Source organism: Cnephaeus nilssonii (assembly GCF_951640355.1).
Source record: "Cnephaeus nilssonii genome assembly, chromosome: 19".
NCBI lineage: Eukaryota > Metazoa > Chordata > Mammalia > Chiroptera > Vespertilionidae > Cnephaeus > Cnephaeus nilssonii.
This window is the reverse complement of record NC_137090.1, coordinates 50,953,514-50,981,213: the sequence shown is the minus strand read 5'-3', so window position 1 is coordinate 50,981,213 and position 27,700 is coordinate 50,953,514. Positions and strand designations below refer to the sequence as shown.

Genomic DNA, 27,700 nt, shown 5'->3' with positions numbered 1-27,700 from the left:
TTTTTTTTCCAGTCTTTTTCTTGTAATTGATTTTTAGGTTCATATCATTGTGAAATGCTTGATATTATTTCAATCTTCTTAAATTTATTGAGACTTCATTTGAATCCTTACATCCTAGAGAATGTTCCATGTGCACTTGAAAAGAATGTATGTCCTGCTGCTTTCGGGTGAAATGCTCTGAAATTATCAATTAAATTCATTTCATCTAGTGTATCATTTGTAGTTTCTGTTTCCTTGTTGATTTTCTGTCGGGAAGATCTATCCATTGATGTCAGTGGGGTATTAAACTCTCTTACTCTGACCATATTACTGTCAATCTCTCCTTTTATGTCCATCAAGATTTGCTTTATGTATTTAGGTGTTCCTGTGTTTGATGCATAAATGTTTACAAGGGTTATATCCTCTTGTTGGATTGCTCCCGTTATCATTTTGTAGGTCCTTCTTTGTCTCTTATTTCAGCCTTTGTTTTAAAGTCTATTTTGTCTTTCATAAGTCCTGCTATCCCAGCTTTTCATTTGTATGAAATATCTTTTTTCATTTTTTTACTTTGTTTCTGTGTATCTTTCATTCTGAGGTGAGTCTCTTGTAGGCAGTATATATATGGGTCTTGTTTTCTTATCCATTTAGCTATTCTATGTCTTTTGATTGGAGCATTTAATCTATCTTAATGTGATGATTGATAGGTACATATTCATTTCCATTTTATTCTGTATAACTATGTTCCTTTATTTTTTCTTCTTCTTAAAGAAGAACCTTTGACATTTCTTATGGTTTAATGAACTCCTTTAGCTTGTTCACATCTAGGAAGCTCATACACACACACACACACACACACACACACACACACCTATGTAATTTCAGAGGAAGGAAGAGGAAGAGAGAGATTGAAACATCAGTGATGAGATAAAATCATTGATTGGCTGCCTCCTTCATGCCCCCCACTGGGGATTGAGCCCACAACCCGGGCATGTGCCCTTGACCAGAATCAAACCCGGGACCCTTCAGTCTGTAGGCCCACACTCTTATCCACCGAGCCAAACCAGCTAGGGCTAAGAAGCTGTTTATCTTGCTTCAATCTTAAATGTTAGCTTTGCTGGGTAGAGTAGCCTTGGTTGTAAGTCCTTGCTTTTCATCACTTTGAATATTTCATGCTAATCCCTTCTGGTCTGAAATATTTCTGTTGAGAAATCAGGTGACAATCTTATGGAAACTCCCTTGTAGGTAACTAACTGTCTTTCTCTTGCTGCTTTTAGGACTCTTATTTTGTCATAACCTTTTCCATTTTAATTATATGTCTTGGTGTGGGCCTCTGTGGCTTCATCTTGATTGGGACTCTCTGTGCTTTCTGAACTTGTGTGACATTTTCTTTCACCAAGTTAGGGAAGTTTTCCATCTTTATTTCTTCAGATAGGTTCTCAATGCCTTACTCTCTCCCTTGTCGTTCTGGTACCCCCATGATACAAATGTTATTATGCTTGTTGTTGTCTCAGAGGTTCCTTAAACTATCCTCATTTTTTGTTGTTGCTTTGTTTGAATGTTTTCTGCTACCTTGTCTTCCAAATTGCTGATTCGTTCCTCTGCTTCATCTAACCTGCTGTTGATTCCTTCTAGTATATTCCTTCCCAGTGGGGTATTAAACTCTCTTACTCTGACCATATTACTGTCATTTTAGATATTATATTCTTCACTGACCATATCTTCATTTTAGATATTATATTCTTCATTTCTGCCTGCTTCAATTTTATGATTTCTACGTCCTTTTTTTATGTTTGCTATCTTTTTAAGTTCTCACTGAGTTCATCCATTCTTCCCCTAGGTCCATGGTCAGCAAATTGTGGCTCGCGAGCCACATGCGGCTCTTTGGCTCCTTGAGTGTGGCTCTTCCACAAAATACCACGGCCTGGGCGAGTCTATTTTGAAGAAGTGGCATTAGAAGAAGTTTAAGTTTAAAAAATTTGGCTCTCAAAAGAAATTTCAATCGTGGTACTGTTGGTATTTGGCTCTGTTGACTAATGAGTTTGCCGGCCACTGCGGGCCTAGGTTCTTTGAGCATCTTTATAACCATCGTTTTGAACTCTTTATCTGGTAGAGTGCTTATCTCCATTTCTTTTTAGTTTGTTTTTGTTTTCTTTTTTTCCTGGAGATTTCTCCTGTTATTTTATTGGGGCATGTTTCTTTGTCTCCCCTTTGGCTGGTTTTCTGTATCAGCGGTTGCCAACTGGTGGTCCATGGACCACTGGTGGTCCGTGAGGTCCGGAAAGTTGGCGACCGCTGTTCTATATTTTATATTGTTTGTGTGTGTTAGGTAAATCTGCTCTGCCTTGCAGTTGGTATGGTGGCCTTACATATATGGGTGTCCTGTGGGGCTCAGTGGCATCGTCTCCCGGGTTACCTGATCTAGGTGCTCCAGAAATGTGCCTTTGATGGGTTATGTGGGCCTTCCTGTTGCAGTTGAGTCTTGGATTATTGTTGGCCCATCCATGGGTGGGGTTGACCCTTGGGCTGGCTATGAGGATCAACCCCAACCACAGTGTAAGAGCAATATTTGCCCAGCAACATCTTCTGTTTGCCAAGATCTCCCTCTGCGCCACCTGTGTTTGTTCTGGGGCCTTTGGGAGGAAGGGACTCTGTTGCAGGTCAATGTCAGGGCACTCTGGCCACCAGGAGAGTCCGCACCAAGGCCAGGCTGGCCACAACTAGCTAACTCTTCTGCAGGCATGAGCTCTGCAGGGCAGGGCAACAGGGAGTCCGGGGAGTGGGTTCGTGCCCTCCCCCAGGCTGTATGGAGGGGAGTGTCCAACCAGAAAAAATGGCGTCTGTAAGCTGTGTGTACTGGCCCTTGGAGAGGATGCCTGGGTTTCTAATGGACTCTTTTCTCTCCTTGGCAGACAGAGTCCCAACTGATTTTCATAGCCAGGTTTTATGTGGGCCCCTCTTCCTGGCTTGGGTGCTCTGGACAGGGGAGCCTGGCACGGGGCTGCTGGTCCTCACTGGCACTCAGCCCCTCTGGGAAAGGGCTCTGAGCGGCCCTCGGTGCCCATGAGGCACTCCTCAGAGGGACCTTGGCAGCTGAGATAGCCCTTCATTCTCATGGCCGCACATGCGAGCGGGACCGCCCTTTTGTGTCGCTGCCCTTCCTGCGAGCCTGATGTGGTTTCTCATGTAACTCCTGGGTAATGAGACTTCTCTTCAGCTAGTCTTCAGTTGGTTGTTCAGGTTTATTTTTTGTAATTTAATTATAATTCCAGTTTGGACCAGGGAGGATGTGAAATAGCTTGCATCTACTCTGCCACTATCTTGGATTCCCCCAAGAAAATAATTCTTTGACAATTCTCTCTGAATAAAGGGCTGGTGTAAGGAGCTCTTTCAGATCTTACAAGCCTAGAGCCAGGCCTCCAGCTCTCTTTGACCACCAACACGTCCAGTTACATGTGAGCGGCTATCCCAGCTTCATCAGTCCCATTAGGGCCTTTTGACCTCTGCCCAAAGTTGCCTGTAACATCAGAGTACAAAGAGTTTGTAGCTTCTACCTGGCAAAGAGCTTTGTCACAGAGCCTGTGAGCTCTTTCTGAGAAATCACAGTGCCCTTGGTTCAAGTCGCCCCTCTTTATGTCATTGTGCTTTACGGTGGTCTGTTATTCTAGTGCCCAGGAAGAAATATACTGGCCTGGAAGCATGCTTGGGTTGCAAACTGATGCTTGAATTAACATATATTTAATCAGTTTGGTGCTCATTTAACATCAGAAGAACAAATGAACCTGCATCCACCCTGAGAATGGGCTTTGGGAGAGGCCAGCCCGCCTGCCGATGGGGAAGCGTTAGCTGTGGGGAGCTGCCATATCGGTCTCCCTGGCCACCAGCCCAGTGCTGACGCCTGTGTCCTTCCTGCAGCCATCGAAGCCATGAAGAACGCCCACCGGGAGGAGATGGAGCGTGAGTTGGAGAAGAGCCAGCGGTCCCAGATCAGCAGCATCAACTCGGACATCGAGGCCCTGCGGCGGCAGTATCTGTAAGTCGGCTTCCCGCCCTCGGGAGGGTGGGGATAGCCCTTCCGGTGGGAACCGGTGCCTTTCCTGTGTGTTCGTGGGAGCCACACAGATACAGGCCTGAGGTGGCATTGGTGGAGGCCCTGGCACTGAGGGCAGCTCAGAGCCTGTTCTCCAGAGGCGCTGGGCTAAGTGCCAGTGAGGGTCAGCAAGCCACTGACCCTTGTGGCCCCTGTGGGTGTCCTGTCACTAAAACACAAACACATAGAAACTAATGACCAAAATCTAAAGAATACGGTGTAGCGAAGGAAATTTTAGCACGATTAGCCACTTTTCCAGACTGACCTCAGGCCGTCCCCAGAATGTACTCTCTCCATCAGCTGCTGCTGCCTGAGGAGCGAGGGGGACGGAGTCTGGTCTGGGGCCTGGGGCCTCGCGCACACTCCCTGCACTTCCCAGAGCGTGTGCTGGGCCCTCGGCCTGAGCACCAGGCTGGGGGCACGCATGCGGCAGCGGAGCTGCTCGGTTTTCCCGTGGAGCTGACCCACTTGGAGCCTTGAATGGGTGCTGTGAGCCCCGCAGAGCTGGCCTTGCCAGGATCTTTGTGATGTAAAGGAATCAGGGCCCCTGCCTCTTCCAGGCTCCCGCTCAGGGGCTCAGGGCAGTCAGGCCGGGCTGAGGGGTCGTGCCCTGTGGACTGCGGTCATCCTCTGGGCTAGAGAGGTCTGCCGGGCTGGGCAGCTGGCCCTGAGGCTCCCCCTTGTGCCACCAGTGGGAGATGGAGCCCCTCCCGAGGAGTCCCCGGGGACGGGAGTAACACGGCGAGGCTTTGGTTTTGATGGGTCAGTAGACCTGGTCCTGGGTTCTGAGGCACAGATTGCCTCCACAGTTAGTGCTGAAAACAGTACAAACCTGCCTTCTCAGAAGTAGGATCTGAGTAAAGGAGCTTTGTCCTCCTCCACAAGAGAAGTGTTGTCTGTGGGCTGTTGGGTTATTTGAAAGAGGACCGGAGAAGGACACAGAATAGATTTCTGTGAACCTCAAGTACTTGTGAAGTTTTCTCTTACTCAGCTGGGTGCAGACTTTCTGGGACAACAGGATGCGCAGGGCCTGTCCTCTGTTGTCCCGTCGTCCCTCGAGCTTCACAGCGGGGACCGGGGCCTGAGGAGCCGGGGCGGCGGGGCGGGCAGAGGAGTGAGGGTGCCTCTCCACAGGGAGGAGCTGCAGTCGGTGCAGCGGGAGCTGGAGGTGCTCTCGGAGCAGTACTCACAGAAGTGCCTGGAGAACGCCCACCTGGCCCAGGCGCTGGAGGCCGAGCGGCAGGCCCTGCGGCAGTGCCAGCGCGAGAACCAGGAGCTCAACGCCCACAATCAGGTGAGCCACAGCCGAGGGAGCCCAGGTTCGAGTTGGGAGCCAGGCCTCTCCAGCGTGTGGGGGGACGCTCACTGCCGGAGGGGAGCTGTGCCATCCGCTGCAGGAACTGCTGCTGACATGTGGACTGTGCTCACAGGAAGCTGGTGGGGGGCTGCTGGCTCGCCTCTGTGTCTCAGGTTCTCCTCCTGAGCGTCCTGAATTTCTGCTTTGTCGTCGCTGGGCAGGGCCTGGCAGGGTTATCGCACCCTGTCTGGGTCTCCCATCCCCAAGGCTCAGACTTGTGTTTAAATGTCTCCCAGTCAAGACCATACACTGCTCACATTTATTTTTGTCAGAGTATTCTCAAAATGTGCCTGCTTCTCAGAAAATTGGGGTGCATTTAAAATCCTGGCTAACGGACAGGCTCGAGGTGGGTTAAGTGTGACAGAAGCTCTGTGAGGACCAAATTGGGGCTCCGTCCTCCTGACCCACCACTCACCTCCCCGGGCACTGAGCAGCCACATGTTGGCCTGGTTCAGGCTCAAGGCCTCCACAGGCCCGTGGCCACCTTGGGAGGGCACTCCAGCTGGGCTGGTTTCACTTAGTCAGAAAACGAGCAGGAGGATCTCATCTTGTAGAAACTCAAATGGGACAGCCATGAAGCAGAGTGGCACTGCTTACGGTGATAAAAAGGTGTTCAGGGTCAGGAAACCCTGCCTGCACCGCTCTGTCAGACACTCAGAGCCCACGCTCACAGCTGTGCCAGGACGGGAGCTGCAGGCTGTCCCACTGCACGTATTCGCTGACAGGCAGCCGGCGCCCGGCACTGCTCCTGCTGCCTGGTGTCGTGAGGAAAGAGCCTCTGTGGGTTGTGCGGTGTGATGCAGCCCCCAAGGATCTCTGCTGAGCGCCCTTGCTTTGTTGTCGCTGTCCCCCAGGAGCTGAACAACCGCCTGGCTGCGGAGATCGCCCGGCTGCGGACACTGCTGACGGGGGACGCTGGTGGGGAGGCTGCTGGCTCGCCTCTCACGCAGGGCAAGGACGCCTATGAGTTAGAGGTACCGCTCCGAGCCGCTCCCTCTGTGCCCAGCTCCGAACTGCAGAAGCCCCAAGAGGGGGGACCAAGGAGTGGCCATAGCTTAGAGTCGTTACAGGGGTGAGTCCGGGGGCAGCAGGAGGGAGCGGACATGGAAAGACCCCAATCACCCAGGACAGCAGGAGAAAACAGCTTCCAGACAGCATGGGACCCAGGGGAGAAGAGGGGACCCCTGGAGAGACCAGGGGGCCTTTAACCCCATCTTCACTCAACTACCCTCCTCCCCTCTGTTTCTCCCACACCTCAAACAGTGACCACCTGAAGTGAAACATTTAATAACCATGTGAGCACTGTAGCTGCTTGAGACTCTGTAAAACTATTATTCAGGGTCAGGTAGATTCATCTTAAGCTAGAATGATTGGTTTTCATGTATGAGACATCCTTTTATGAAAGCACTTAGATTTCTTCCCATTCAATTAAAATTTCATCATGGGAATATCTCCCACTCAGTGATGTGGAAGAGGCAGAGTGCATTCAGCAAGTTCCAGCAGCGCCCTGCACGGACCCTCACAGGCTCAGGCCCGGAACCGCAGTGGCCCCGGGCTGAGGAAGAGGGGCACAGGTGTAGGGGTTGCAGCAGTTCTTTTCTTCTATTTCTGTATGTTATCAGTGTTTAAACTTTATTTGCTGGCATTTTCAATTGCAAATTGGTGAGAATGAGAAGAAATTTGTCTACTCCTCAGTGTGTGGAGGGGAGTTCTCTGCTCAACTTTCAGTCTTTGCTTTCAAGACTATGGAAGTCCTCTTGCTCCTGAATGTCAGTCCCTAATTGCCCTCTCATTCTAGGTCTTACTGCGAGTCAAGGAGTCAGAAATACAGTACCTAAAACAGGAGATCAGCTCTCTCAAGGATGAGCTACAGACAGCATTGCGGGTATGGGCACACCGCCGAAGGGCTGGATCTGCAGCATGGGCTGGAGGCGGGGGTGGGGGAGGGGGAGGGACGCGGGTCTCACAGAGGTCCCTATGCTCAGCAGGTATCTTAGGCTGTTCTAGAATAGATTTTATTTTCATGAGGAATGTGGTTTGATACTCGAGTTCTCTTAAAAACCAGCCTTCATGCGAGCACCGTAAAAATGAGGAGCCCACCCGGTGGTGCTGTGTGCTTGTCCTCCCTGCCTTCTTAGTGCTTTGTGGGACGGTGAGACCCAAGAGAGATGTCATCCTGGGCAGTGAGAGTTGGGTCAGCTGCCAGTCTCCTCCAGGGCATTCTTGGGATCAGAAGAGATGCCAGGATCCCTTAGGAAATCTAAGACAGGGGGAGCAGGGGGTGCTTCAGGCTGAAGTTGTAGGGTGGTCCTTGGGGGTTAGGTTGCGCCAGCCTGCACCATGCCTGCACCCACAGCAGCCCCCGGGGACGCTGTGCTGTGTTCAGAGTCTCGGCCCTGCCTGTTTTGGTTTGTGTCTAGTTTCTGCCTTTGGAAAACCAGGCAGGGTCCACCTGCCGCCTCCTCTGCCAATGACATTCCTCAGTCAGTCCCCAGAAGTGTTCCAGCCCCGGCGAAACAGACCCTGGCCTGGTGGTCAGCACCGTGTGCTCTGTCCTGTTCTTCTCAAGGATAAGAAGTACGCCAGTGACAAGTACAAGGACATCTACACGGAGCTCAGCATCGCGCGGGCCAAGGCCGACTGCGACATCAGCAGGCTGAAGGAGCAGCTGAAAACCGCCACGGAAGCACTGGGCGACAAGTCCCCCGAGAGCACCCCCGTGGCGGGATACGGTGAGCTCTTCCCGCTCTGGGCGGCGACGCGTAACTTGGGGGCTTTGTTCATAGAGCTGCTGGGACTTAAGTCAAAGCAGAGAATTGGTTTTCGTTTTTCTGATTTTAGACTTCTATTTCCTGCAAAGAGCAGCCTGAGGTGCTGGTCTCGGGCTGGCCGGTGCGGGGTGGAAGCTTCTGGAGGGGCATGTGGCAGGCACCATGCTGACCGCGCTGAGGCCAGCCACACGGGTTTCCTTTTATTGTGACGACGTGGTGTGTTTTCCATTTTCCTAAGGAACGCAATGTTTGGTGGGAGAGGCTCTCCCTAATTGCGTGATCCTGGAGTTTTACCATGAAACCTGCAGAAGGCCATGGGGGAGAAGCCAGGGAGGGCGCTCCCTCTGAAAAGATGTCCTAGCTCCCTGATATCCAAGGAATTTAACTTTTCTCTCATCTGCCCAGCATTCCCGGTGCGGCAGCATTGATGGGTGGGTGGAGAGAAGTCGCTTGCATTGCTTCGGGGAGGGTAAGGCAGCACTTTCTGGAAGGCAGTGAAGCGATATGCAGCACAATTTAAACTCAACTGTAGGCTGACTCTGGGTAGGTGAAGCAATGGTCTCAGTGGCTGCTGCTCAGGGAGCCCCAGGTGCCAGGAGACAGAGAAGACGACTTAGAACTGGGAAGAGTGTGTGTATGCTGTGACCTCCCAGTTGAACTTCTAAAGGAAACCAGTGCACAGGCATGTGCCAGCAAGGCAGTTAGCACGGTGCACAGGAGCAAACACTGATTCCACCGCAACTGTCCTCTCTCGTCATCAAACAGGGTTCTTTCCACCATGACATCACAACACAATGAAATGCAATGCATGCCCTGGCCAGCTTGGCTCAGTGGATAGAGCATCAGCCTGCGGACTGCAGGGTCCCAGGTTCAATTCCAGCCAAGGGTGCAGGCCTGGGTTGCGGGCTCAATCCCCAGTGGGGGGCGTGCAGGAGGCAGCCGATCCATGATTCTCTCTCATCATTGATGTTTCTATCTCTCTCTCTCCCCTCTCCCTTCCTCTCTGAAATCAATAAAAAAATATATTTTAAAAAAAGAAAAAAGAAATGCAATGCAGTTCTTAAAAGAGATCAGGTAAAGGAGCTTCTGTCAAGATGGTGGCATAGGTGAATGCGGACTTCCCTCCCCACAACCACATCCAAATCACAATTAAACTACAGAACAGCCATTATTCAGAACCGCCTACGACCTAACTGAACAGAAGCCCTGCAAATAAAGATAGAAGGACGCCATATTGAGACTGGTAGGAAGGGCGGAGGTGCAGAAGGGGCAGGACCCACACCCACTTATGGCGGTTCAATATCGGAAGGGACATCTCAGTTTTGCAGGTGCCCCTGAGGAGTGAGGGGTCCCAGCCCCTCCAGGCTCCCCAACCCAGGGTTCCAGTGCTAGAAAGAGAAGTCCTCATACCTTCCAGCCTTGAAAACCAGTGGGGATGGTGGCTGAGTGAGATGGAGGCTGCTAAAGTCCCGAGTATTCTTCTTAAAGGGCCCGAACAGACTTACTCATACATCGATTGGTAGTCTCCTGCATGTAACCCAACGAGGGCCAGGATTGAACTGCAACCCAGGTACATGCCATTGACCAGGAATTAAACCTGTGACCCTTCGGAGTGTGGGCTGACGCTCTAACCTCTGAGCAACACTGGCCAGGGCCTAAGTCGTCATTTTCAAGAAACCTAAAGAACAGTACACCAGACTGTCAGTGGTGGTTGTCTTGGAGGGGTGGCTTATGAGAAGGCGTTGGACCTGGGATCTCAGAGGAGAGGCGGCATAAATGACTAATGGGGACTGTTGGTCTGCTCTGTGGGTCAGGGGCGCTCCAGAGTACGGCGTGCCGGCCCACCCCACACAGCATGGCTTCGCCTGCAGTCAGGCCCATGCTGGGAAAATTTTTTTTTAATCCTCACTTGATATTTTTCCATTTTAGAGAGTGGAAGAAAGAGGGGAAAACAGAGAAACACTGATGTGAGAGAAACACATCAACTGGTTGCCTCCTGCATGGGCCTGGGGCCAGGGGTAGCCTGCAACCAAGGTACATGTCCTTGACCGGAATCGAACCCAGGACCCTTCAGTCTGCAGGCCGACGCTCTATCCACTGGGCTAGACCAGCTAGGGCTCAGCCTGGGAAATGTTTAAAGCTCTAGTCTGGTTCCAGAGGGCTCTAGAAAACAAAGTAATGGGTCTACTTGTTCCTTCAGATATAATGAAATCTAAAAGCAACCCTGACTTCTTGAAAAAGGACAGATCCTCTGTCAGTCGGCAACTCAGAAACATCAGGTCCAAGGTGAGTCTGGGACCCAGCCTGGGTGTGTGAGACTAAAGACGCTGGGAAGAGGAGCAGGAGTCCAAGCCCACTCCAGGCGGCAGCAGGGCGTCCCCGGTCCCAGAGCGTGCCTAGCCCCCAGGATGGCCCTGCTGGGCCAGTTCTGTGGCTTCGGGCTTCGGGCCCCCTGTGTGCGGCAGTGGAACCAGCTCCTATAGCGGCCGTGGGAGGGCCGGGGCTGGGAGTGAATCCCACCTGGGACCTCCAGGGCCAGATCTCACCTGTCCCTCCGGGTGCGGCCCCAGCTGTCTGCAGTGTGTCGCACACCCTACTTTAGTGCCGACGCTGCCTGCCTTGGAGAAAGGAAGCCACCTGCACCCTCCCCTCAGCCTCATAGTGCCAATCCCCAGCATCCATTCCCTGCCCCGTGCGCCTCTCCAGGGCAGGGCGGGCAGGGTGGGCGTTGAGCTGTGGCATTGGGGATTTACTGAGTGTGTCTTACTGTTTGCTCTTTCCTCTGACAGTCCGTAATTGAGCAGGTCTCATGGGATAACTGAAACGAGCCCGCTTCCAGGTCCCTTGTCATGTAGGTAAACCACCTCTCAGCATCCACCCGCCCGCCGCCCTGCGCGGGCGCTGCCTGCATGCACGGCTCACACCTCCATAGCAAGCTCCTGTTCCTGTGCCTTTATTATTCCTGCTGCCACAGCGAGCACAGACGCAGCCCCAGGGCGTGTCTCTGACCTGTTCTGGGAGTTGACTGGCACTACAGCCTCATAAGAGAGTTGACCCCAGCACTGGGGAGCTCCCCTCCCAGTGTGGCGAGCGGCCCACAGAGCCAACACCGTGGGGGGCTCGCGCCGGTCAGCATGCATGTTGAATGCTCTGCGCTCCCCACTCTCTGGAGAACCCTCTTGCCCAGAAGCCACTGCCACGCAGTCTCCCAGCGCTGCAGAGCCCCCTCCGGCGTACGGCCAGGCCGAGACGGCCCAGGTGGGGTGTGCGGGGAGCAGATCGCAGGTGGAGCAGGGACCCAGCTCAGTAGAGCAGGAGGAACGCGTGTTACTGGGGTGCTCTACCAGCACACTTTCTAGCAAAGCAAAAGCTGTTCCCTGGGTTCCGTTAAAGACAGTGCTGTACGGAAGGGAGTGGGGAGACTGGAGGCAGCAGGCTGCTTGGAAATGACCGGGCCAGTGGGACCCAGTCTGGCACCCGGTCTTCACAGGAGGGCACATGTCCCTCGCTCTAGTCTGGAGTGTGCTCAGCGGCTTGGCTGGTGTGGCCTCTTACTCCCGGGTGAGGAGGGCACGGGCTGCAGGAGGACCTGTCCGGGCCGGGTTCATGGGGACCGGTGTGGCCGCAGGCCCAGTCCTGCAGCCGGAGCGCCTCTGCTGGCTGAGGCCCGCCAGGCGGGGAGAGGCTGCTCCTAGGAAAAGCTTTGGAAAACCCACGTATTTTAGACTCCTTTTGCTTTTCTCTATTCTTCTACAGTCATGTGACCAAATACAGTTTAGGCTTAATTGAAAACTTAGTTTGGGCTTTTTTATTTAAACATGAAAAATATTTTTTAGCAAAAGGAAAACTTGTTCTTTGGTTTATGGTTTTCTTACTGAAGATTCTACTCATTTGAAGCTTAACTGCAGCTGCTAGGTCCCCCCACGCCTGTCAACAACGGGTGACAAGCTTCTGCCAGGCCCTTCTGGGGAAGCGTGCTGCCCTGTGCCCGCCTGTCAGGGTGGGTCGGTGGGGGAACCCCTGGGCTCTGGACAAAAGGCCAGAAAATCACTGACAAGGCCTTTGTCCACAAGGACTTTGAAGCAGGGCACACTGGGAACCTGTCAGGCTGGCCAGGAGCCAGCTGTTAGGGCTCCCAGAGCCCGTCTGAGCCCCCAGGGCGCGCGGCCGTGTTTTCAGAATAGGGAGCAGGCCCTGGTGTGGAGGCAGTCCTGCTGCCCGAGAGGGGAGGGGCTGTGGAGGTGTCCTCGAGGACTCCTGTGGTCCCAGACCCTACCTCCACGGGAATGACGTGATCTAGAAACTCCCACCTGTCACTGGTGCTTTTGACACAGGATCTGCCGTGTGTGGATTTATATCTTTCATTTATGCTGTTTCTACCTCATCCCTCACACAGAAGTGTAGACAGTCTCAGCACCATCAAGTCAAAGCAAGCTTGTTGCTTAAGAACAGCCCAGCTTTTCTGGGATTGCAGCTAGAAAGCGTGTCCCCGGGGCCTCGTGGAGACCATCTGGTGGTGTCAGCGTGGGGTCATGGGAGTGTCCCGCAGAGGATTGGCCCTGTGGGAGGAATGAGCCCCAAGGGAGCCAGGTGCACCCCAAGGGCCTTCCTCGGGTTGGGATGTACCTTTAACAGCTGGAGTGTGCACGGTGCATGGCCTGGGGCCTGTTGTAGCCTCAGGCTGCCCGTCACGCCGCTGCTCCCTGCCTTCCTGTCGCAACACGGCTGCCTCGGGAAAGTCCCAGCTGGGGCAGAGCTGTGTGGCGGGCACAGTGCCGCCCTGAGACCGGCTCTGTGCACAGCGGCTCCTAACTTGGGAGAAGAGACTCGAGAGTGGGAAGCCCGGTGGGGTGGGATGTGGGTCGTCCTCACCCTCTGCCCTGCTCAGGGGCCAGCTTCAGGGACCCAGCCAACTGCTTACGCAGAGGCCCACCTGGGCAGTGAGTTCAGAAAGGTCAGCAGCCGCACCCTTTGTTTGAAAGAGAATTTATTCATTTACACACACACACACCTCCACAGGGTACAGCAAGAGCTGTTCTGGGCGAAACTGAGGGGACAGCAGGGCCCACCCACTCCCTCAAACTCTGGAGGAAGCTGGGCCCCAGATTCTCACCACACCTGCTCTGAAGCCTCAGGCCGGGCTCTCCAGGCCCCGGACCCGCGCCCCAGCTCTGGCTGCAGCCGGTGCGCTCCCTGCGCCTCGCCGGGCCACCTGGGGCTCGTGTCTCGTGAGGCCTGGGCTCTGGTCGCCTCCCGCCCGGGAGCGGGGAAACGGGCACTCTGGGTCTGAGGGTGAGTGGAGACCAGACGGCAGCTAAGGAGCCCAGCCCATCCTCGCCAGGGCTGGAACTCCATCCTTGTCCTCATCCAGAAATTAAATCTTCGGGAAGAGCCGCCAAGAGCAGTGTCACTCACATCAGGCCACACAGATGGACACTTCCCCGGGGTCCCACAGAAGAAGATTGGTTTTACGTTGGAAAACCTTAGGAGCTATGGTGACATGTTCCCCACCCCAGGAGAGGAGATGCAGCGGGGTTCCCCTGAGGGAGGGCGAGGAGCTGCTCCGCCTGGTGCTCAGGGCTCTGGCCGTCCTCGCAGGAGGCGTGGGAGACGTGGGCAGGTTCACGGTCGGGAGAAGGGTGGAGACAGGTGGTTTTCTAGTTCTTGGCACCATCTTTTCCTGGCTGAACCGGTCTGATTGCTGCTTCTCTAAAGAGCCCTCAGCTCGGAATTCATCTTCTATGCTCATGGACTTGTTTTTCTGATTTTTTTCCTTTCTCATCCAGATAACACCATCTCACAGGAGACGGGCTCTCCTTAGCATGCCCACTAATCTCTGAGGAGCCCTCCCCACCCTCCCCTGCCTGTGCTGCAGCTGCACCAGCACGGGGTCTGCGTTTAACTGTTTTCTCCTGCTCTCCACCCAGAGTCTGAAGGAAGGCCTGACGGTGCAGGAACGCCTGAAGCTCTTTGAATCCAGGGACTTGAAGAAAGACTGACTGTGTCCCGTTCAGTTTGAACACACACCCTTCCCAGCTTGTGGCTGCACAACCCAAATGCTACTTTCCGTCTGTACCTTTATTTTTTATTATTATTGTTATTGTCATTGTTAACTGTGGGTATGGATGCATGAGAGACAGGTTTATGGGTTGCTCACGCCATCCCCTGCTGTGTTGATGGAACTTCCTGTTGTCTTTATCCAAGCTTGTTTCCATGGTGATCTACAGTAAGCCGAGGGGGCGGAGAGGGCGGTCTGCTTCAGCTGGCTCTGTGTTGGAATCCTTCCCACGGTGGCCCGCCTCCCTCCCTCCTGTCAGTATTAAGGCCCGGCAGCCCACAGATAAGCTAGCTCTGCCTCGTGAGCTGAGCGCACTGCGCTGGCCCGCCTGCTGCACACGGGTCGCTTGGGGGGGACGGCACTGGGTGTGGTTGGGCCTGGATCGCAGCCGACAGCTCGTTGACCTGCAGGAGAGCGGGGCAGCAGGTGCGGAGTGGCCTGGGCCCCACCTTTGAGCTTGGGAGGAGGTCAGCATTTTGGGTCTGTCCCACTGATGCAGCTCAGAACCACAGCCCAGGTGTTTGTGGTAAACTTTTCACAACCTTGAAAATGTCGGAACAGCTTTTCCTGGTTTTGTCTGTTTTTTATTAAATCTGGCACAAAACCCCACCCTCTCATTCCTTCCTACGCTCACTCTTTCCTGGGTCACCAGTCACCCTGTCTTTCCATACTAGTTGGCTGTGGACCTGTGGCCTGGGGTTTCAGACTGCAGTGGCAAATGATGATGAATTCCCTCTGAAAACAAACCTCACATTGCTTTGGAAAAGGCTAAGAGAAGACCCCTATGTTAAGTCAGGAAGAAAGTGCAGAGGATGTCAAAATCAGATGAAAATTGCCCATTTTGTATTCTTAACTCTAATTTAATTAATCTAAGGTCTGAAGAGTTCCCTTTTAGCATTTAGAGAGCCTAAAGCAAACCTATACTAATAGTTCCGCTTTTGCAACAAGTTGAGGAAGACCTTTTTAACTACCACAAAACACTCGACAGCAGCGGTCGCCAACCTTTCGTGCCTCCCGGACCCCCCGTGGCCCGCGGACCACTGGTTGGTGCCCGCTGCTGTACAGCACTTCTTGAAAAGATCGTAAATTGGAGTTTCTGTTATAGACCCATGAAGACCATTAACCCTAAGAGGAGGAGTATAAAACCAGGTGGGACCACCGCTGCCTTAGGAGCAAGGTGGGGCGCTGGGGTGGGGCGGGGCGCTGCCTCACGGCCCGGGATCGGATGCCAAGAGCCTGCTTTCGCTCTCTTAATGCTCGAGCTGGGCTGATGGTCTCTGGGTGCACAGAGGCTTTGGGGATAAATTGTAGAGATCATCTTGCTCAGTTTCTAGATTAAATGCGTGAACAAGGTCATCTGGGAAGAGTCCTGAGAAGGCCCGGCAGGAGCCCTCGTGTGCTGTCTTCTCGCAGGATAGACTCATGCTCTCTGCTGGCATGAGTCTGCCCTGCTCTCCAGTTTTAAGTCTTAACCCAAACCTGTCGCTTCCATGTTTTTAAAAGTAAGAGAACTCTCTTATGAGGCTGGGTCCCTGCTCCACCAGCTCTCTTTCCTAATCATACTGGCCGACGCCCCTTGGCACGCAGACTCACGGTGTTTCTATAAAGGATCGTGACTTTGTGTGTCACGTGCAGGATTCCTGGCGTGCACAGAACTATGGGGACATCCTCTAGGGCAGAGTGACGGGACCCTCAGCCTGGCTCTGCAGGCTGGCTGGGCACTGTGCTTCGTGGCCTGCCTTCGGAGAACTCGCCCGAGGTTCTGGGCAGGTCCCGCATGGAGTCCAGCTCCACCTGCCTCCAGGCTGCGCTGGGAGGGTCTGAAATCTGCGGTGCTTTGGAAGAGGTCCAAGAGCAGTCACTGTACTCGTCCCTTAAGGTTAGGTCTCGGGAACCCTGGGAAGCCAACGTGTTGAGTGCAGCATTTGGGAGTCGAAGGCAGAGGCCAGGGAAGACCTCTGGTCCTGCAGCCTCTGTAAGGGACCTTCCTGCTCACCCACTTGCTCTTCTGGGCATGGGCCGAGCTGGGATTACCAGAACTCAGGCTGGGCATGCTCAGCTGGCCGAGAAGCGGGCTCCTTCAACACGGGCTGGTCCCGCTGCATCCTCCCACAGAGCGCGCGAGCTGTCTTGGCCTCGCTGAGTGTCCGTCCACAGTGACAACTGGGTCAGGCCGAGCCCGGTCTCACCTCCTGCTGCTCGGGCCTGCTCTCCGGCTGGAGAGCACGCAGGACGGAACACAGCGGCGTCACTCCGGCCTGCGTGTCCCCGGGCCCTGCCGCCGGCTCCATGTGCTCCCTGCAGGCACCAACCCCCAGGAAGAGGTCAGCCACCTAACCGCTGAGGGAAGAGCAGCAGCGTGGAGGCAGGCCGCCTGCAGGGGCTGTGGGAGGGGCAGTAGGGGGTCGGGAGCCCGCTGCTCTGGGCTTCTGATCCCAGCACGAAGCAAGCAGTGCGAGTGTCCCCTTTCCCAGGAAGGAAAACGGGACCATGGGCCAGCTCCTCACGGCGGTAACTCTTCTCCTGTTCACGTGCACCCTCACCTGTGGTCTGCGAGCACGAGTGAGCACGCTGTGACAAGCTCGTCAGTGGGAGAAGTGTGACTGTAACAGACAGTTGTGCGAACGCTCACGTTCACTACAGGAGCACGTGCAGCGGGCCCTTCAGGCCTGGCCTGCGTGCTGCCGGGCGCCGGGTGCCGGCAGCCCCCTGGCAGCGGTGGGGCTGAGGCGGCAGAGAGCGCTCTGCCACCGGAAACGGAGCTTGGGCACCAAGGCGGCAGGAATGAAGTGGTGGCAGTCCTGGAGTGACTGGCAGCGGCCACGTGGGAACCTGTGGGTCTGTCAAGAGCTAAGGTCAGAGGCCCCTCCTTAGGAGTCCACCCAGGGGGAAGCAAGGAGAACCAGGAAGGGCCCAGGCTCTGGCTGGTGACGTGGAAGCTGTCGCACCACAGCATCCAGACCCAGTCACCGCTCACTGACCCAACATGTGGGCACGGGCCGGCACAGGCCACACAGGAAGAGGGGCTGCAGTTTTTTAAAAACACAGTTGTGATTCTGAGTCTGCCTGAAAGAAAATCTGACAAGGAAGGCCAGGACACAATTGGCCCGGAAAGCACTTTGCACGGAGATGCCTTTCTAATACCCTCTCCCACCGCAGAGGCTTCTGCCTGGCCTCCCTGCTGCCAGGTGGCCCCGATAGCAAGCCTGTGCTGAACTCATCCCGAGGGCGAAGCGCACAGGCCAGCCCTGCCTCGAGCGCCTGGAGGCTGGGCGCCACCGTGGCCTTTCTCAGCTGCAAGTGACCAGGGGTGCCCGGTCGCCGCGGGCACCCAGGTGTGTTCTGGCAGGCAGTGTGCTGCTCCTGGGGAAAGGTTTTTCTCCCTCATTGCTGGTAACACTGGTTCCTAAAGCCCAGGTCTCTTCGGCCTCGCAGCTTACAGTAGGGCCTGTGGCCTGATTTCGGGGTGGTGTAGCGACCGGTCGGCCTTTCTGTTCCCTACCTGCTGATGCCTGCGTGATGCCTTCATGGCTAACCACATCCTCCACCACTCCCTTTCCAGTGTGTCTGAGTCTAAGCCAGTTCTTCAGGGATTCAAAGCTGTTTTCAGTTACAGTGAAAAGAATGCAACCCATCAACATTTATTTTTCCTGAAAATAAAATTTGTTCATCGTTGTCCTAGGAGCCCTAGAATTTAACATTTCCCTTTATAGACACAATTTCAAAAAACAGGGTTCAGTGACACCCCTTTATCACCAAAGGAAGGAGAAGGGAATTTTAAGTATTTTCAAAGTTTTACAAAGAAGATGGAAGTATGTAGTATTATACATAAAAAGTTTCTCTCATAGGAAAAGTTTCTCTTGCCCTTTTGAGAGCCTAAGTTTCACGTCTTCTTGCTTCTCTATAAAGTCAGAGGCCTGCCTTCTCTGAAGTCTTGCAACAGAAAGCAGAAGTAATAGCTCAACACGACCACCCCGTGGGGGCCATCGAGCCCCTCTCCTGTAGGTGCTCAGGCAGGACTGTGTGATGACCTAAGCTCAGTGTGGCTCCCGTTTCCTTGTTTTAAAGCAGCTGTATTTGTCTTCAAAATAACCTGTACATTATTCAGAGCAAGCAGTGTAAATACTAATCAGAAGTTACTATAGGGATTTTGGTGACAAAAAGGGATGTCTGTAAACAATTAAGCAACATCACACTTGAAGAGCAAGAACAACTTCGGACAGCATTGAACCCCACCCGACATTAAGAGGAAGTGTTTTCAATGACTTTCCCAACGCTGTGGTCATTGAACAGGTGGTTTTAAAGGCCGTATACAATATCTACAATAATGATAACCCTACACCCAAACATTGTTTTTCATTTTAAAAAAACACACTCTGTAATAATTGTTCTTGGTATAGCTATTTAAAACCCTGGAGGAAAATCAAGAGAATAAAGAGCATGGTAGCTCCATCCTGACCAGATCCCTCTACGCAGTAACTTCAGACTTGCAGGGAGACGGCCCTGGCCTTGGGCCCTGCACACAGCAAGGGGGACCCTGGGTTTTCCCAGCCCTTGGGGTGCTAGAAGGGTACAAACCGTAATGCTGGTATTTTGTAGTGCACATCTGTCAAATAGGTCAGGGAACATAGTCACACAACACTTAGGAATCGGATGGTCCCATGCAGGAGAATGTTGGAAGTCTCCGGTAAACAACAGCTGGGCTCCAGTTGCAGTCTGCAGGGCCCTGCCGGGTGGATGTGAGTGCACAGCGAGGGACCACCAGACACCAGCCCGCCTGCTGCCTTCACGGTTCCCACGCCCTTTGCTCTTTCCCCCTTTACAACTAGTTATATCCCATATTTCAGTTTTATTTTATAGAAAGCTAGGAATAGATTAAGAAGAACACTAAATTATTGTGTTATGTTTATATCACAAAACTTCAATTAAAATGGATTTTAGGATTTACCTTTAGTATTTACAACATATCTACTGACTTTTTATTAGGATTCAAACAGGTTAAGTGATAAGAATTCATATGGTTTTCCTAAATAATATTTATAAAATTGTTCTGAACAATTATAATTAGTGATTTTTCTATCAGGGTAAATGTCTCAATTCAGCTCCTAAAGACAAAAACACTATGCTAAACTGCTGGGAGAGCTGATATACGAACAAAGTGAAAACTGTACATAATTTTTCTGCTAAGAGGAGTTTGGAAATAAATCACAGCAGTCACTTCTGTCGCCGCTAATTATTTCAACAGTTAGGTGACACATGTTTAAAGAACAAAGTTGTGTAATTTTAACTGGTGTTTAATTTCTGTGCTGACGCTAAATGATCATGTCCACCGACTAAAGGCACATGCGGAAGAGGGCGGGGGCTAAGCAGCCAGGTGACCACACACACGGAGGCTCCACCAGAGACCTCAGAGGGGGCAGCGCCCTCAGGGGCAGCGCCGGTCGGGCTGTCGGGTCGGAAGAGGAGAGCCTGGTCAGGGAGGCTGCTCTGTTTGACAATTCAAATTGTATGGTTTGGTTTGAGGCTTAAAAAAAAAGTTTCTGATCAACTTTCACTACAACTGAAGTATTACTTTGTCAAAATATTTATTCCTTTGTGTGACATGCTAGATTCCTATGGATACAGCTGGTCATTTCTATTTTGTAAATACTACCTAACTTTACATAAACTATATCATAATAAACTATTTTTGCATCACCCTTTGCATGCTGTGAATGAGGTTTTGTTTAATGGAGACAGGTGCAAATTAGATTTCATATAAAAATCATTTCACATGTTCAAGTTTTCAGGGTACAAGATTCATACACACAAAAAAGTATTTCTATACACTAGTAATGAACAATCAAAATGAAATTACAAGTGTAACTTGTACACTGAAAACTACAAAACATTAAAGAAAGAGTTAAATAAATGGAAAGGCATTTCATATTCATGGATTAGAAGACAAAATTATTATTAGAATGGCAATACTCCCTAATTCGATCTACAGATTCAACATAATCCCTATCAAAATCCCAGCTGCTTTTGCAGAAGTTGATCAGCTGGTCCTAGGATTCATATGGAAATATAAGAGGATCCAAAAAGCAAAAACAATGATGGAAAAGAACAAAGAGCACTCATGCTACTGGGTTTCAACACTTACAAAGTTTCAATAATCGACACAGTGCACATGGATTGGCAATGGAACAGAAGTGAGTATCCAGAAATAAGCCCTTACATTTATGACTAATTGGTTTTCAACAAGGTTCCTAAGAACATTCATTGGAAAAAGAATAACTTTTTTCAACAAATGGTACTCGGACAACTTGCTATCCACATGTGAAAGAATAGAGTTAGACACTCCCTAAGTCAGACCATACACAAAAACCAACTCAAAATTGATCTAAATATAAGAGCTCAGAGTCTAAGTTTCTTAGGGGGAAAAATAGGACCAAATCTTTGTGACCTTGGGTTAGGCCATGGTTTCTTAGATAGGACACCAAAAGTAAAAACATAAATTGAATTCTATCAAAATTAATAACATGTTGCAGGGATCACAATACTGGATATCAAGCTGTACTACAAAGCCATTGTAATCAAAACAGCCTGGTACTGGCACAAGAATGCATACAGAGAGCCTAGAAATCAACCCACGCTTTTATGATGACATGTGACAAAGGAGGCACGAGCATACAATGAAGCAAAAGCAGTCTCTTCAATAAACGGTGCTGGGAAAATTGGACAAGTATGTGCAAAAAAATGCAACTAGACCACCAATATACACCATACACAAGAATAAACTCAAAATGGATAAAAGACAAATATACGTCAAAACCATAAAAATCCTAGAAGAAAACATAGGCGGTAAAATCTCAGACATCTCTCAGAGCAGCATTTTTGCCAATATGTCTGAAGGCAAAGGAAATACATGGAAAAATAAACAAATGGGACTACAAACTAAAAAGCTTCTGCACAGCAAAGAAACCAACAAAACAAAAAGGGAGCCCATGATATGGAAGAACATATCTGCCAGTGACTCATCTGATAAGGGGTTAATCTCTAAAATATATAAAGAACTATTTTAAGTCAACACCATGAAGACAAACAATCCAATTTTTAAAAATGGGCAAAGGACTTGAATAGACACTTCTCCAAAGAGGACATACAGATGGGCAATAGACATACAAAAAAATGCTTAATACGTCACTAATCATTAAAGAGATGCACATTAAAACTACAAAGATATATTACCTCACACCTGTCAGAATGGCTACTATCAAACAAGTGCTGGCGAGGATGTGGAGAAAAGGGAACCCTCGTGCACTGCTGGTGGGAATGCAGACTGGTGCAGCCACTGTGGAAAAAAACAGTATGGAGTTTCCTCAAAAATTTTAAAATGGAACTGCCTTATGACCCAGTGATCCCACTTCAGGGAAGATATGCTAAGAATCCTAAAACAGCAATCAGAAAGAATGTATGTACCCCTATGTTCATAGCAGTGTTATTTACAATAGCCAAAATCTGGAAAGAGTAAGTGCCCATCAGCAGACAAGTGGATTAAAAGGCTGTGGTACATCTACACAATGGAACACTATGCTGCTATAAAAAGGAATGAACTCTTATCCTTTGGAACAGCATGGAGGGACCTGGAGAGCATTATGCTAAGCGAAATAAGCCAGTGAGAGAAAGAAACACCATGTGATCTCACTCATATGTGGGATCTTTTTTTTATTATTATTATTCTGGATAATGTCACTGGTTTTTATTTTTTATTGTTTAAAGTATTACATATAGTAGTACATATATCTCCTTTTTTTTCCCCATTGACCTTCCCCCAGCCACCCCTAACCCCTGTTGCATGCCCTCATCCCACTTCCCCAGTGTCTTGTGTCCATTTGTTGTGCTTATATGCATGCATACAAGTCCTTTGGTTGATCTCTTTCCCCTCCTCCCCAGCCTTCCCACTGTAATTTGACAGTCTGTTCAATGCTTTACTGCCTCTGTAGCTATCTTTTTGTTCATCAGGTTATAATGTTCTTTATTATCCACAATGAGTGAGATCATGTGGTATTTTTCTTTCATTGACTGGCCTATTTCACTTAGCATAATGCTCTCCAGTTCCATCCATGCTGCTGCAAATGGTAAGAATTCCTTCTTTTTTATGGCAGCATAGTATTCCATTGTGTAGATGTACCACAGTTTTCTGATCCAGTCATCTGCTGATGGGCACTTAGGCTGTTTCCAAATCTTAGCTATTGTAAATTGTGCTGCTATGAACATAGGGGTGCAGATATCCTTTCTGATTGGTGTTTCTAGTTTCTTGGGATATATTCCTATGAGTGGAATTACTGGGTCAAATGGGAGTTCTATTTTCAGTTTTTTGAGGAAACTCCATACTGTTCTCCACAGTGGCTGCACCAGTCTGCATTCCCACCAGCAGTGCATGAGGGTTCCTTTTTCTCCGCATCCTCGCCAGCATTTGTCGTTTGATTTGTTGATGCTAGCCATTCTGACAGGTGTGAGATGGTACCGCATTGTCGTTTTGATTTGCATCTCTTGGATAATTAGTGACTTTGAGCATGTTTTCATATGTCTCTTGGCCTTCCTTCTGTCTTCTTTCAAAAAGTATCTATTTAGGTCCGTTGCCCTTTTTTTTTATATTGGTTCATTTATCTTCCTTTTATTAAGTTGTATGAGTTCCCTGTAAATGTTGGAGATTAAACCTTTATCGGTGATAACATTGGCAAATATGTTCTCCCATGCAGTGGGCTTTCTTGTAGTTTTGTTGATGGTTCCTTTTGTTGTGCAAAAGCTTTTTATTTTGATGTAGTCCCATTTGTTTATTTTCTCTTTAGTTTCCATTGCCCTAGGAGCAGTATCGGTGAAGAAATTGCTTTGGCATATGTCTGAGATTTCGCTGCCTGTGGATTCCTCTAGTATTTTTATGGTTTCCTGTCTTATGTTTAAGTCCTGTGTCCATTTTGAGTTTACTTTTGTGTATGGTGTAAGTTGGTGGTCTAGTTTCATTTTTTGCATGTATCTGTCCAATGTTCCCAATACCATTTTTGAAGAGACTGTCTTGACTCCATTCTATGTTCATGCCTCCTTTGTCAAATATTAATTGAGCATAGTGGTTTGGGTCGATATCTGGGTTCTCTATTCTATTCCATTGGTCTATATGTCTGTTCTTGTGCTGGTACCAGGCTGTTTTGAGAACAGTGGCTTTGTAATTCAGCTTGAAATCTGGTAGTGAGATCCCACCTGCTTTGTTCTTTCTCAGGATTTCTGCAGCTATTCAGGGTCTTTTTTTATTCCAGATGAATTTTTGGAGAGTTCTTTCTAAGTCTGTGAAATATGCCGTTGGTATTTTAATGGGGAGTGCATTGAATCTATAGATTGCTTTGGGTAGTATGGACATTTTAATGATATTGATTCTACCAATCCATGAACCTGGTATGTTCTTCCATCTGTTTATGTCTTCTATGTTTTTTTCAATGTCCTGTAGTTTTCCGTATATAGGTCTTTTACCTCCTTAGTTAAGTTTATTCCTAGGTATCTTTATTTTTTTGGTGCGATGGTAAATGGGATTGCTTTTTTAGTCTCTCTTTCTGTAAGTTCACTATTGGTGTATAGAAATGCCATAGATTTCTTGGTGTTAATTTTGTATCCTACTACATTGCCAAATTCATTTATTGAGTCTAATAGTTTTTTTGATGGAGTCTTTAGGGTTTTCTATGTACAATATCATGTCATCTGCAAATAAGGACAGTTTTACTTCTTCTTTTCCAATTTGGATGACTTTTATTTCTTCTTCTTGTCTAATCACAATGGCTAATACTTCCAGTACTATGTCGAACAGCAGTGGTGAGAGTGGGCATCCCTGTCTTATTCCTGTTCTTAGGGGAAATGGTTTTAGTTTTTGTCCATTGAGTATGATGTTGGCTGTGGGTTTATCATACATAGCTTTTATTATGTTGAGGTATGATCCTTCTATTCCAACCTTGCTGAGAGTTTTTATCAAGAAAGGGTGTTGGATTTTGTTAAATGCTTTTTCTGCATCAATTTATATATGTGGTTTTAATCTCTCAATTTGTTTATGTGATGTATCACATTTATTGATTTGTGGATATTGTACCATCCTTGCATCCCCGGGATAAATCCTACTTGGTCATGGTGTATGATCTTTCTGATGTACTGCTGGATCTGATTTGCTGGAATTTTGTTGAGGATTTATGCATCTATGTTCATGAGGGATATTGGCCTGTAATTCTCTTTCATTGTGTTGTCGTTATCTGGTTTTGGTATTAGGGTGATGCTGGCTTCATAGAAGGAGCTTGGAAGTGTTCCTTCCTCTTGAATTTTCTGGAATAGTATGAGGAGGGTAGGTTTTAGTTCTTCCTTGAATGTTTGGTAAAACTCCCCTGTGAAGCCGTCTGGCCCTGGACTTTTGTTTGCTGGAAGCTTTTTGATGACTGCTTCCATTTCTTCCATAGTTACTGGCCTATTGAGCTGTTTAGATTCTTCCTGATTGAGTTTTGGAAGGTTGTATTTTTCTAGGAATATGTCCATTTCCTCCAGGTTGTCCAGTTTGTTGGAATAGAGTTGTTCATAGTATTTTTTAACAATCCTTTGTATTTCTGTGGGGTCTGTTGTTATTTCTCCTCTTTCATTTCTGATTTTGTTTATTTGGGTCCTCTCTCTTTGCTTCTTGGTGAGCCTGGCTAGAGGTTCATCAATCTTGCTTATCCTTTCAAAGAACCAGCTCTTGGTTTTGTTGATCTTTTGTATTGTTTATTTGGTCTCTATGTCATTTATCTCAGCTCTGATTTTTATTATTTCCTTGCTTCTGCTTACCCTGGGCTTTTCTTGTTGCTCTCTTTCTAACTCTTTGAGTTGTAGGATTAGGTAATTTATTACCATTGTTTCTTGTTTTTTTGCAGTAGGCTTGTAGAGCTATGAACTTCCCTCTCAAGACTGCTTTAGCTGTGTCCCATAGATTTTGGATTGTTGTGTTTTCATTGTTGTTTGTTGCCATGATGTTTTTTATTTCTTCTTTGATCTCTCTGGTAACCCAGTCATTGTTTAATAGCATGCTATTTAGTCTCCATGTGTTTGATTTTTGGGGGCTGTTTTTATTGTAGTTGATTTCCAGTTTTATGCCATTGTGATCTGAGAAGATGCTTGATATGATTTCTATCTTCTTGAATTTGTAGAGACTTTGCCTGTGACCCAAAAATGGTCTATCTTTGAAAATGGCCCATGTGCACTTGAGAAGAATGTATATTCTGTGGCTTTGGGGTGAAATGTTCTGAAGATGTCAATTAATTCCATCTGGTCTAGTGAGTCATTTAGGATTGATGTTTGTTTGCTGATTTTTTGTTAGAGGATTTGTCCAATGGTGATAGTGGGGTATTAAAGTCCCCTACTATGATTATATTGCTGTCAGTCTCTCCCTTGATATCCTCCAGGAGTTTTTTTTATGTATTTAGGTGCTCTCCTGTATTGGGTGTGTATATATTTACCAGAGTTATTTCTTCTTGTTGGATTGCTCCCTTTAGTATTATGAAGTGGCCTTCCTTATCTCTTTTTATGTCCTTCACTTTGAGATCTAATTTGTCAGATATAACTATTGCTACCCCAGCTTTGTTTTCATTTTCATTCGCCTGAGAAACCTTTTTCGATCCCTTCACCCTCAGTCTGTGTGCGTCTTCTTTTCTGAGGTGGGTTTCCTGTAGACAGCAGATATATGGGTCATGTTTTCTTATCCACTCAGTTACCCTATGTCTTTTGATTGGGGCATTTAATCCATTTACATTTAAAGTGATTATTGATAGGTACTTGTTTGTCACCATTTTTATTCTTTATCCCTGTTCCTTCTTTGCTTCCTATTTCTTCTTTTTACAGCAGACCCTTTAGCATTTCTTGCATTGCTAGTTTGGTGGTAATAAACTCCCTTAGTCCTTTTTTGTCTGTGAAGCTCCTGATTTCACCCTCAATTTTGATTGACAGCCATGCTGGGTACAGTATTCTTGGATTCAGACCCTTCCTTTGCATGACTTTGTATATTTCAGTGATGGGCAACCTTTTGAGCTTGGTGTGTCAAACTTCGCCAAAAAACTGAGCATAACTCGGGTAGTGTGTCACTTTGAGGAAAAAACATTATTTCGCAAATGTTTCATCCTCGGGATGCAGCCGCCTCAGCGGCAGCGTGTCATCAGAAATGGCTACGCGTGTCAGTGCTGACACACGTGTCATAGGTTTGCCATCACTGGTATATTTCATTCCATTCCCTTCTGGCCTGATGTGTTTCTGTTGAGTAATCAGTCGCTAGTCTGATGGGGGATCCTTTGTAGGTAACTTTCTGTCTCTCTCTGGCCACTTTTAAGATTCTTTGTCGTTGGTGTTTGCCAATTTAATTATAATGTGCCTTGGCGTCGGTATTTTGGGGTTCATTTTGTTTGGGACTCTGAGCTTCTTGGATTTGTGTGGGTTTTTTCTTCCCTATATCAGGGTAGTTTTCTGTCATTATTTCTTCAAACAGGTTTTCTATTCCTTGCTCAGTTTCCTCTCCTTCTGGCACCCCTATTGTCCTGATGTTGTTTTGTTTCGTGTTGTCCCAAAGTTCCCTTAGGCTCTCCTCCTTTTTAATTTTTTTTCTAGAAGCTGCTCTACTTGGGTATTTTTTCCTACCTTGTCTTCTAGCTCACTGATGCAGTCCTCTGCTTCTTCTAGTCTACTGTTGGTGCTTTCTATTGAGTTCTTTATAGCAGCGATGTCATTTTTCATTTCTTCTTGGTTCTTCTTCATTTCCTCTTGGTTATTACTCATATTGTTGAATTTGTCTTCCATTCTTTTCATCCACCCTATGACCATTTCTCTGAATTCTTTCTCTGACAGATTGTTTGCCTCCATTTCGTTTACTTCCTTTTCTGGTGATGCCTGCTTTTCTTTCATATGCAGGCTGTTTCTTTGTCTCCCCATGATCTCTCTTCTCTGGGTGTCTGTTTATGTAGTTCTCTCTCTCCTTTCCATGAGGTGGTGCAGAGCTCCTTCAAATCCACGTGCTCATGCCACTTGGGATCCGGTGTTCTCAGGTTTACAGCTGTTCGCTGGTTGCCGTAGTTGTAGATTTTCAGGCTTCCGATAACATCCACTTTCCCCTTCAAGATGGCACGGTCTTCATGTCAGAGCTGGTCACTCCAGGAGGGATCCCAGCAGCAGTGGGGGCTTCCTGGTTAGGGGAACCCCGTCCGGCCGTCCCCTACAGTCTCCTGGAGTATAGCTGTCCCTCAACTCACCAACAAACACTCCCCGTGCAACCACACACTCTCCCTTTGTTCTCACACTCACACACTATCTTGCAGTTTGCCTTCCCATCGGCAGCCATCTTCCCTTCCCATATGTGGAATCTAATGAACAAAATAAACTGACAAACAAAATAGATCCAGAGGCATTATACATGGAACAGA

At 48.9% G+C, this 27,700-nt stretch overlaps 1 protein-coding gene across 1 annotated transcript in view; it reads left to right on the top strand.

The window, feature by feature from the left end:
* MPRIP (myosin phosphatase Rho interacting protein) overlaps positions 1 to 19,951 on the top strand; it is a gene marked incomplete at its 5' end in the record, with an annotated part of 198,347 nt that extends 178,396 nt beyond the window's left edge. The window contains 7 exons of the mRNA XM_079799122.1: positions 3,892 to 4,009; positions 5,201 to 5,360; positions 6,278 to 6,397; positions 7,222 to 7,308; positions 7,993 to 8,155; positions 10,395 to 10,480; positions 14,122 to 19,951. Of these exons, the coding sequence (XP_079655248.1) occupies positions 3,892 to 4,009; positions 5,201 to 5,360; positions 6,278 to 6,397; positions 7,222 to 7,308; positions 7,993 to 8,155; positions 10,395 to 10,480; positions 14,122 to 14,193 (806 nt within the window). The 3' untranslated portion in view covers positions 14,194 to 19,951. The remainder of the gene's footprint in view (positions 1 to 3,891; positions 4,010 to 5,200; positions 5,361 to 6,277; positions 6,398 to 7,221; positions 7,309 to 7,992; positions 8,156 to 10,394; positions 10,481 to 14,121) is intronic.
* Positions 19,952 to 27,700: the final 7,749 nt, after the last annotated feature.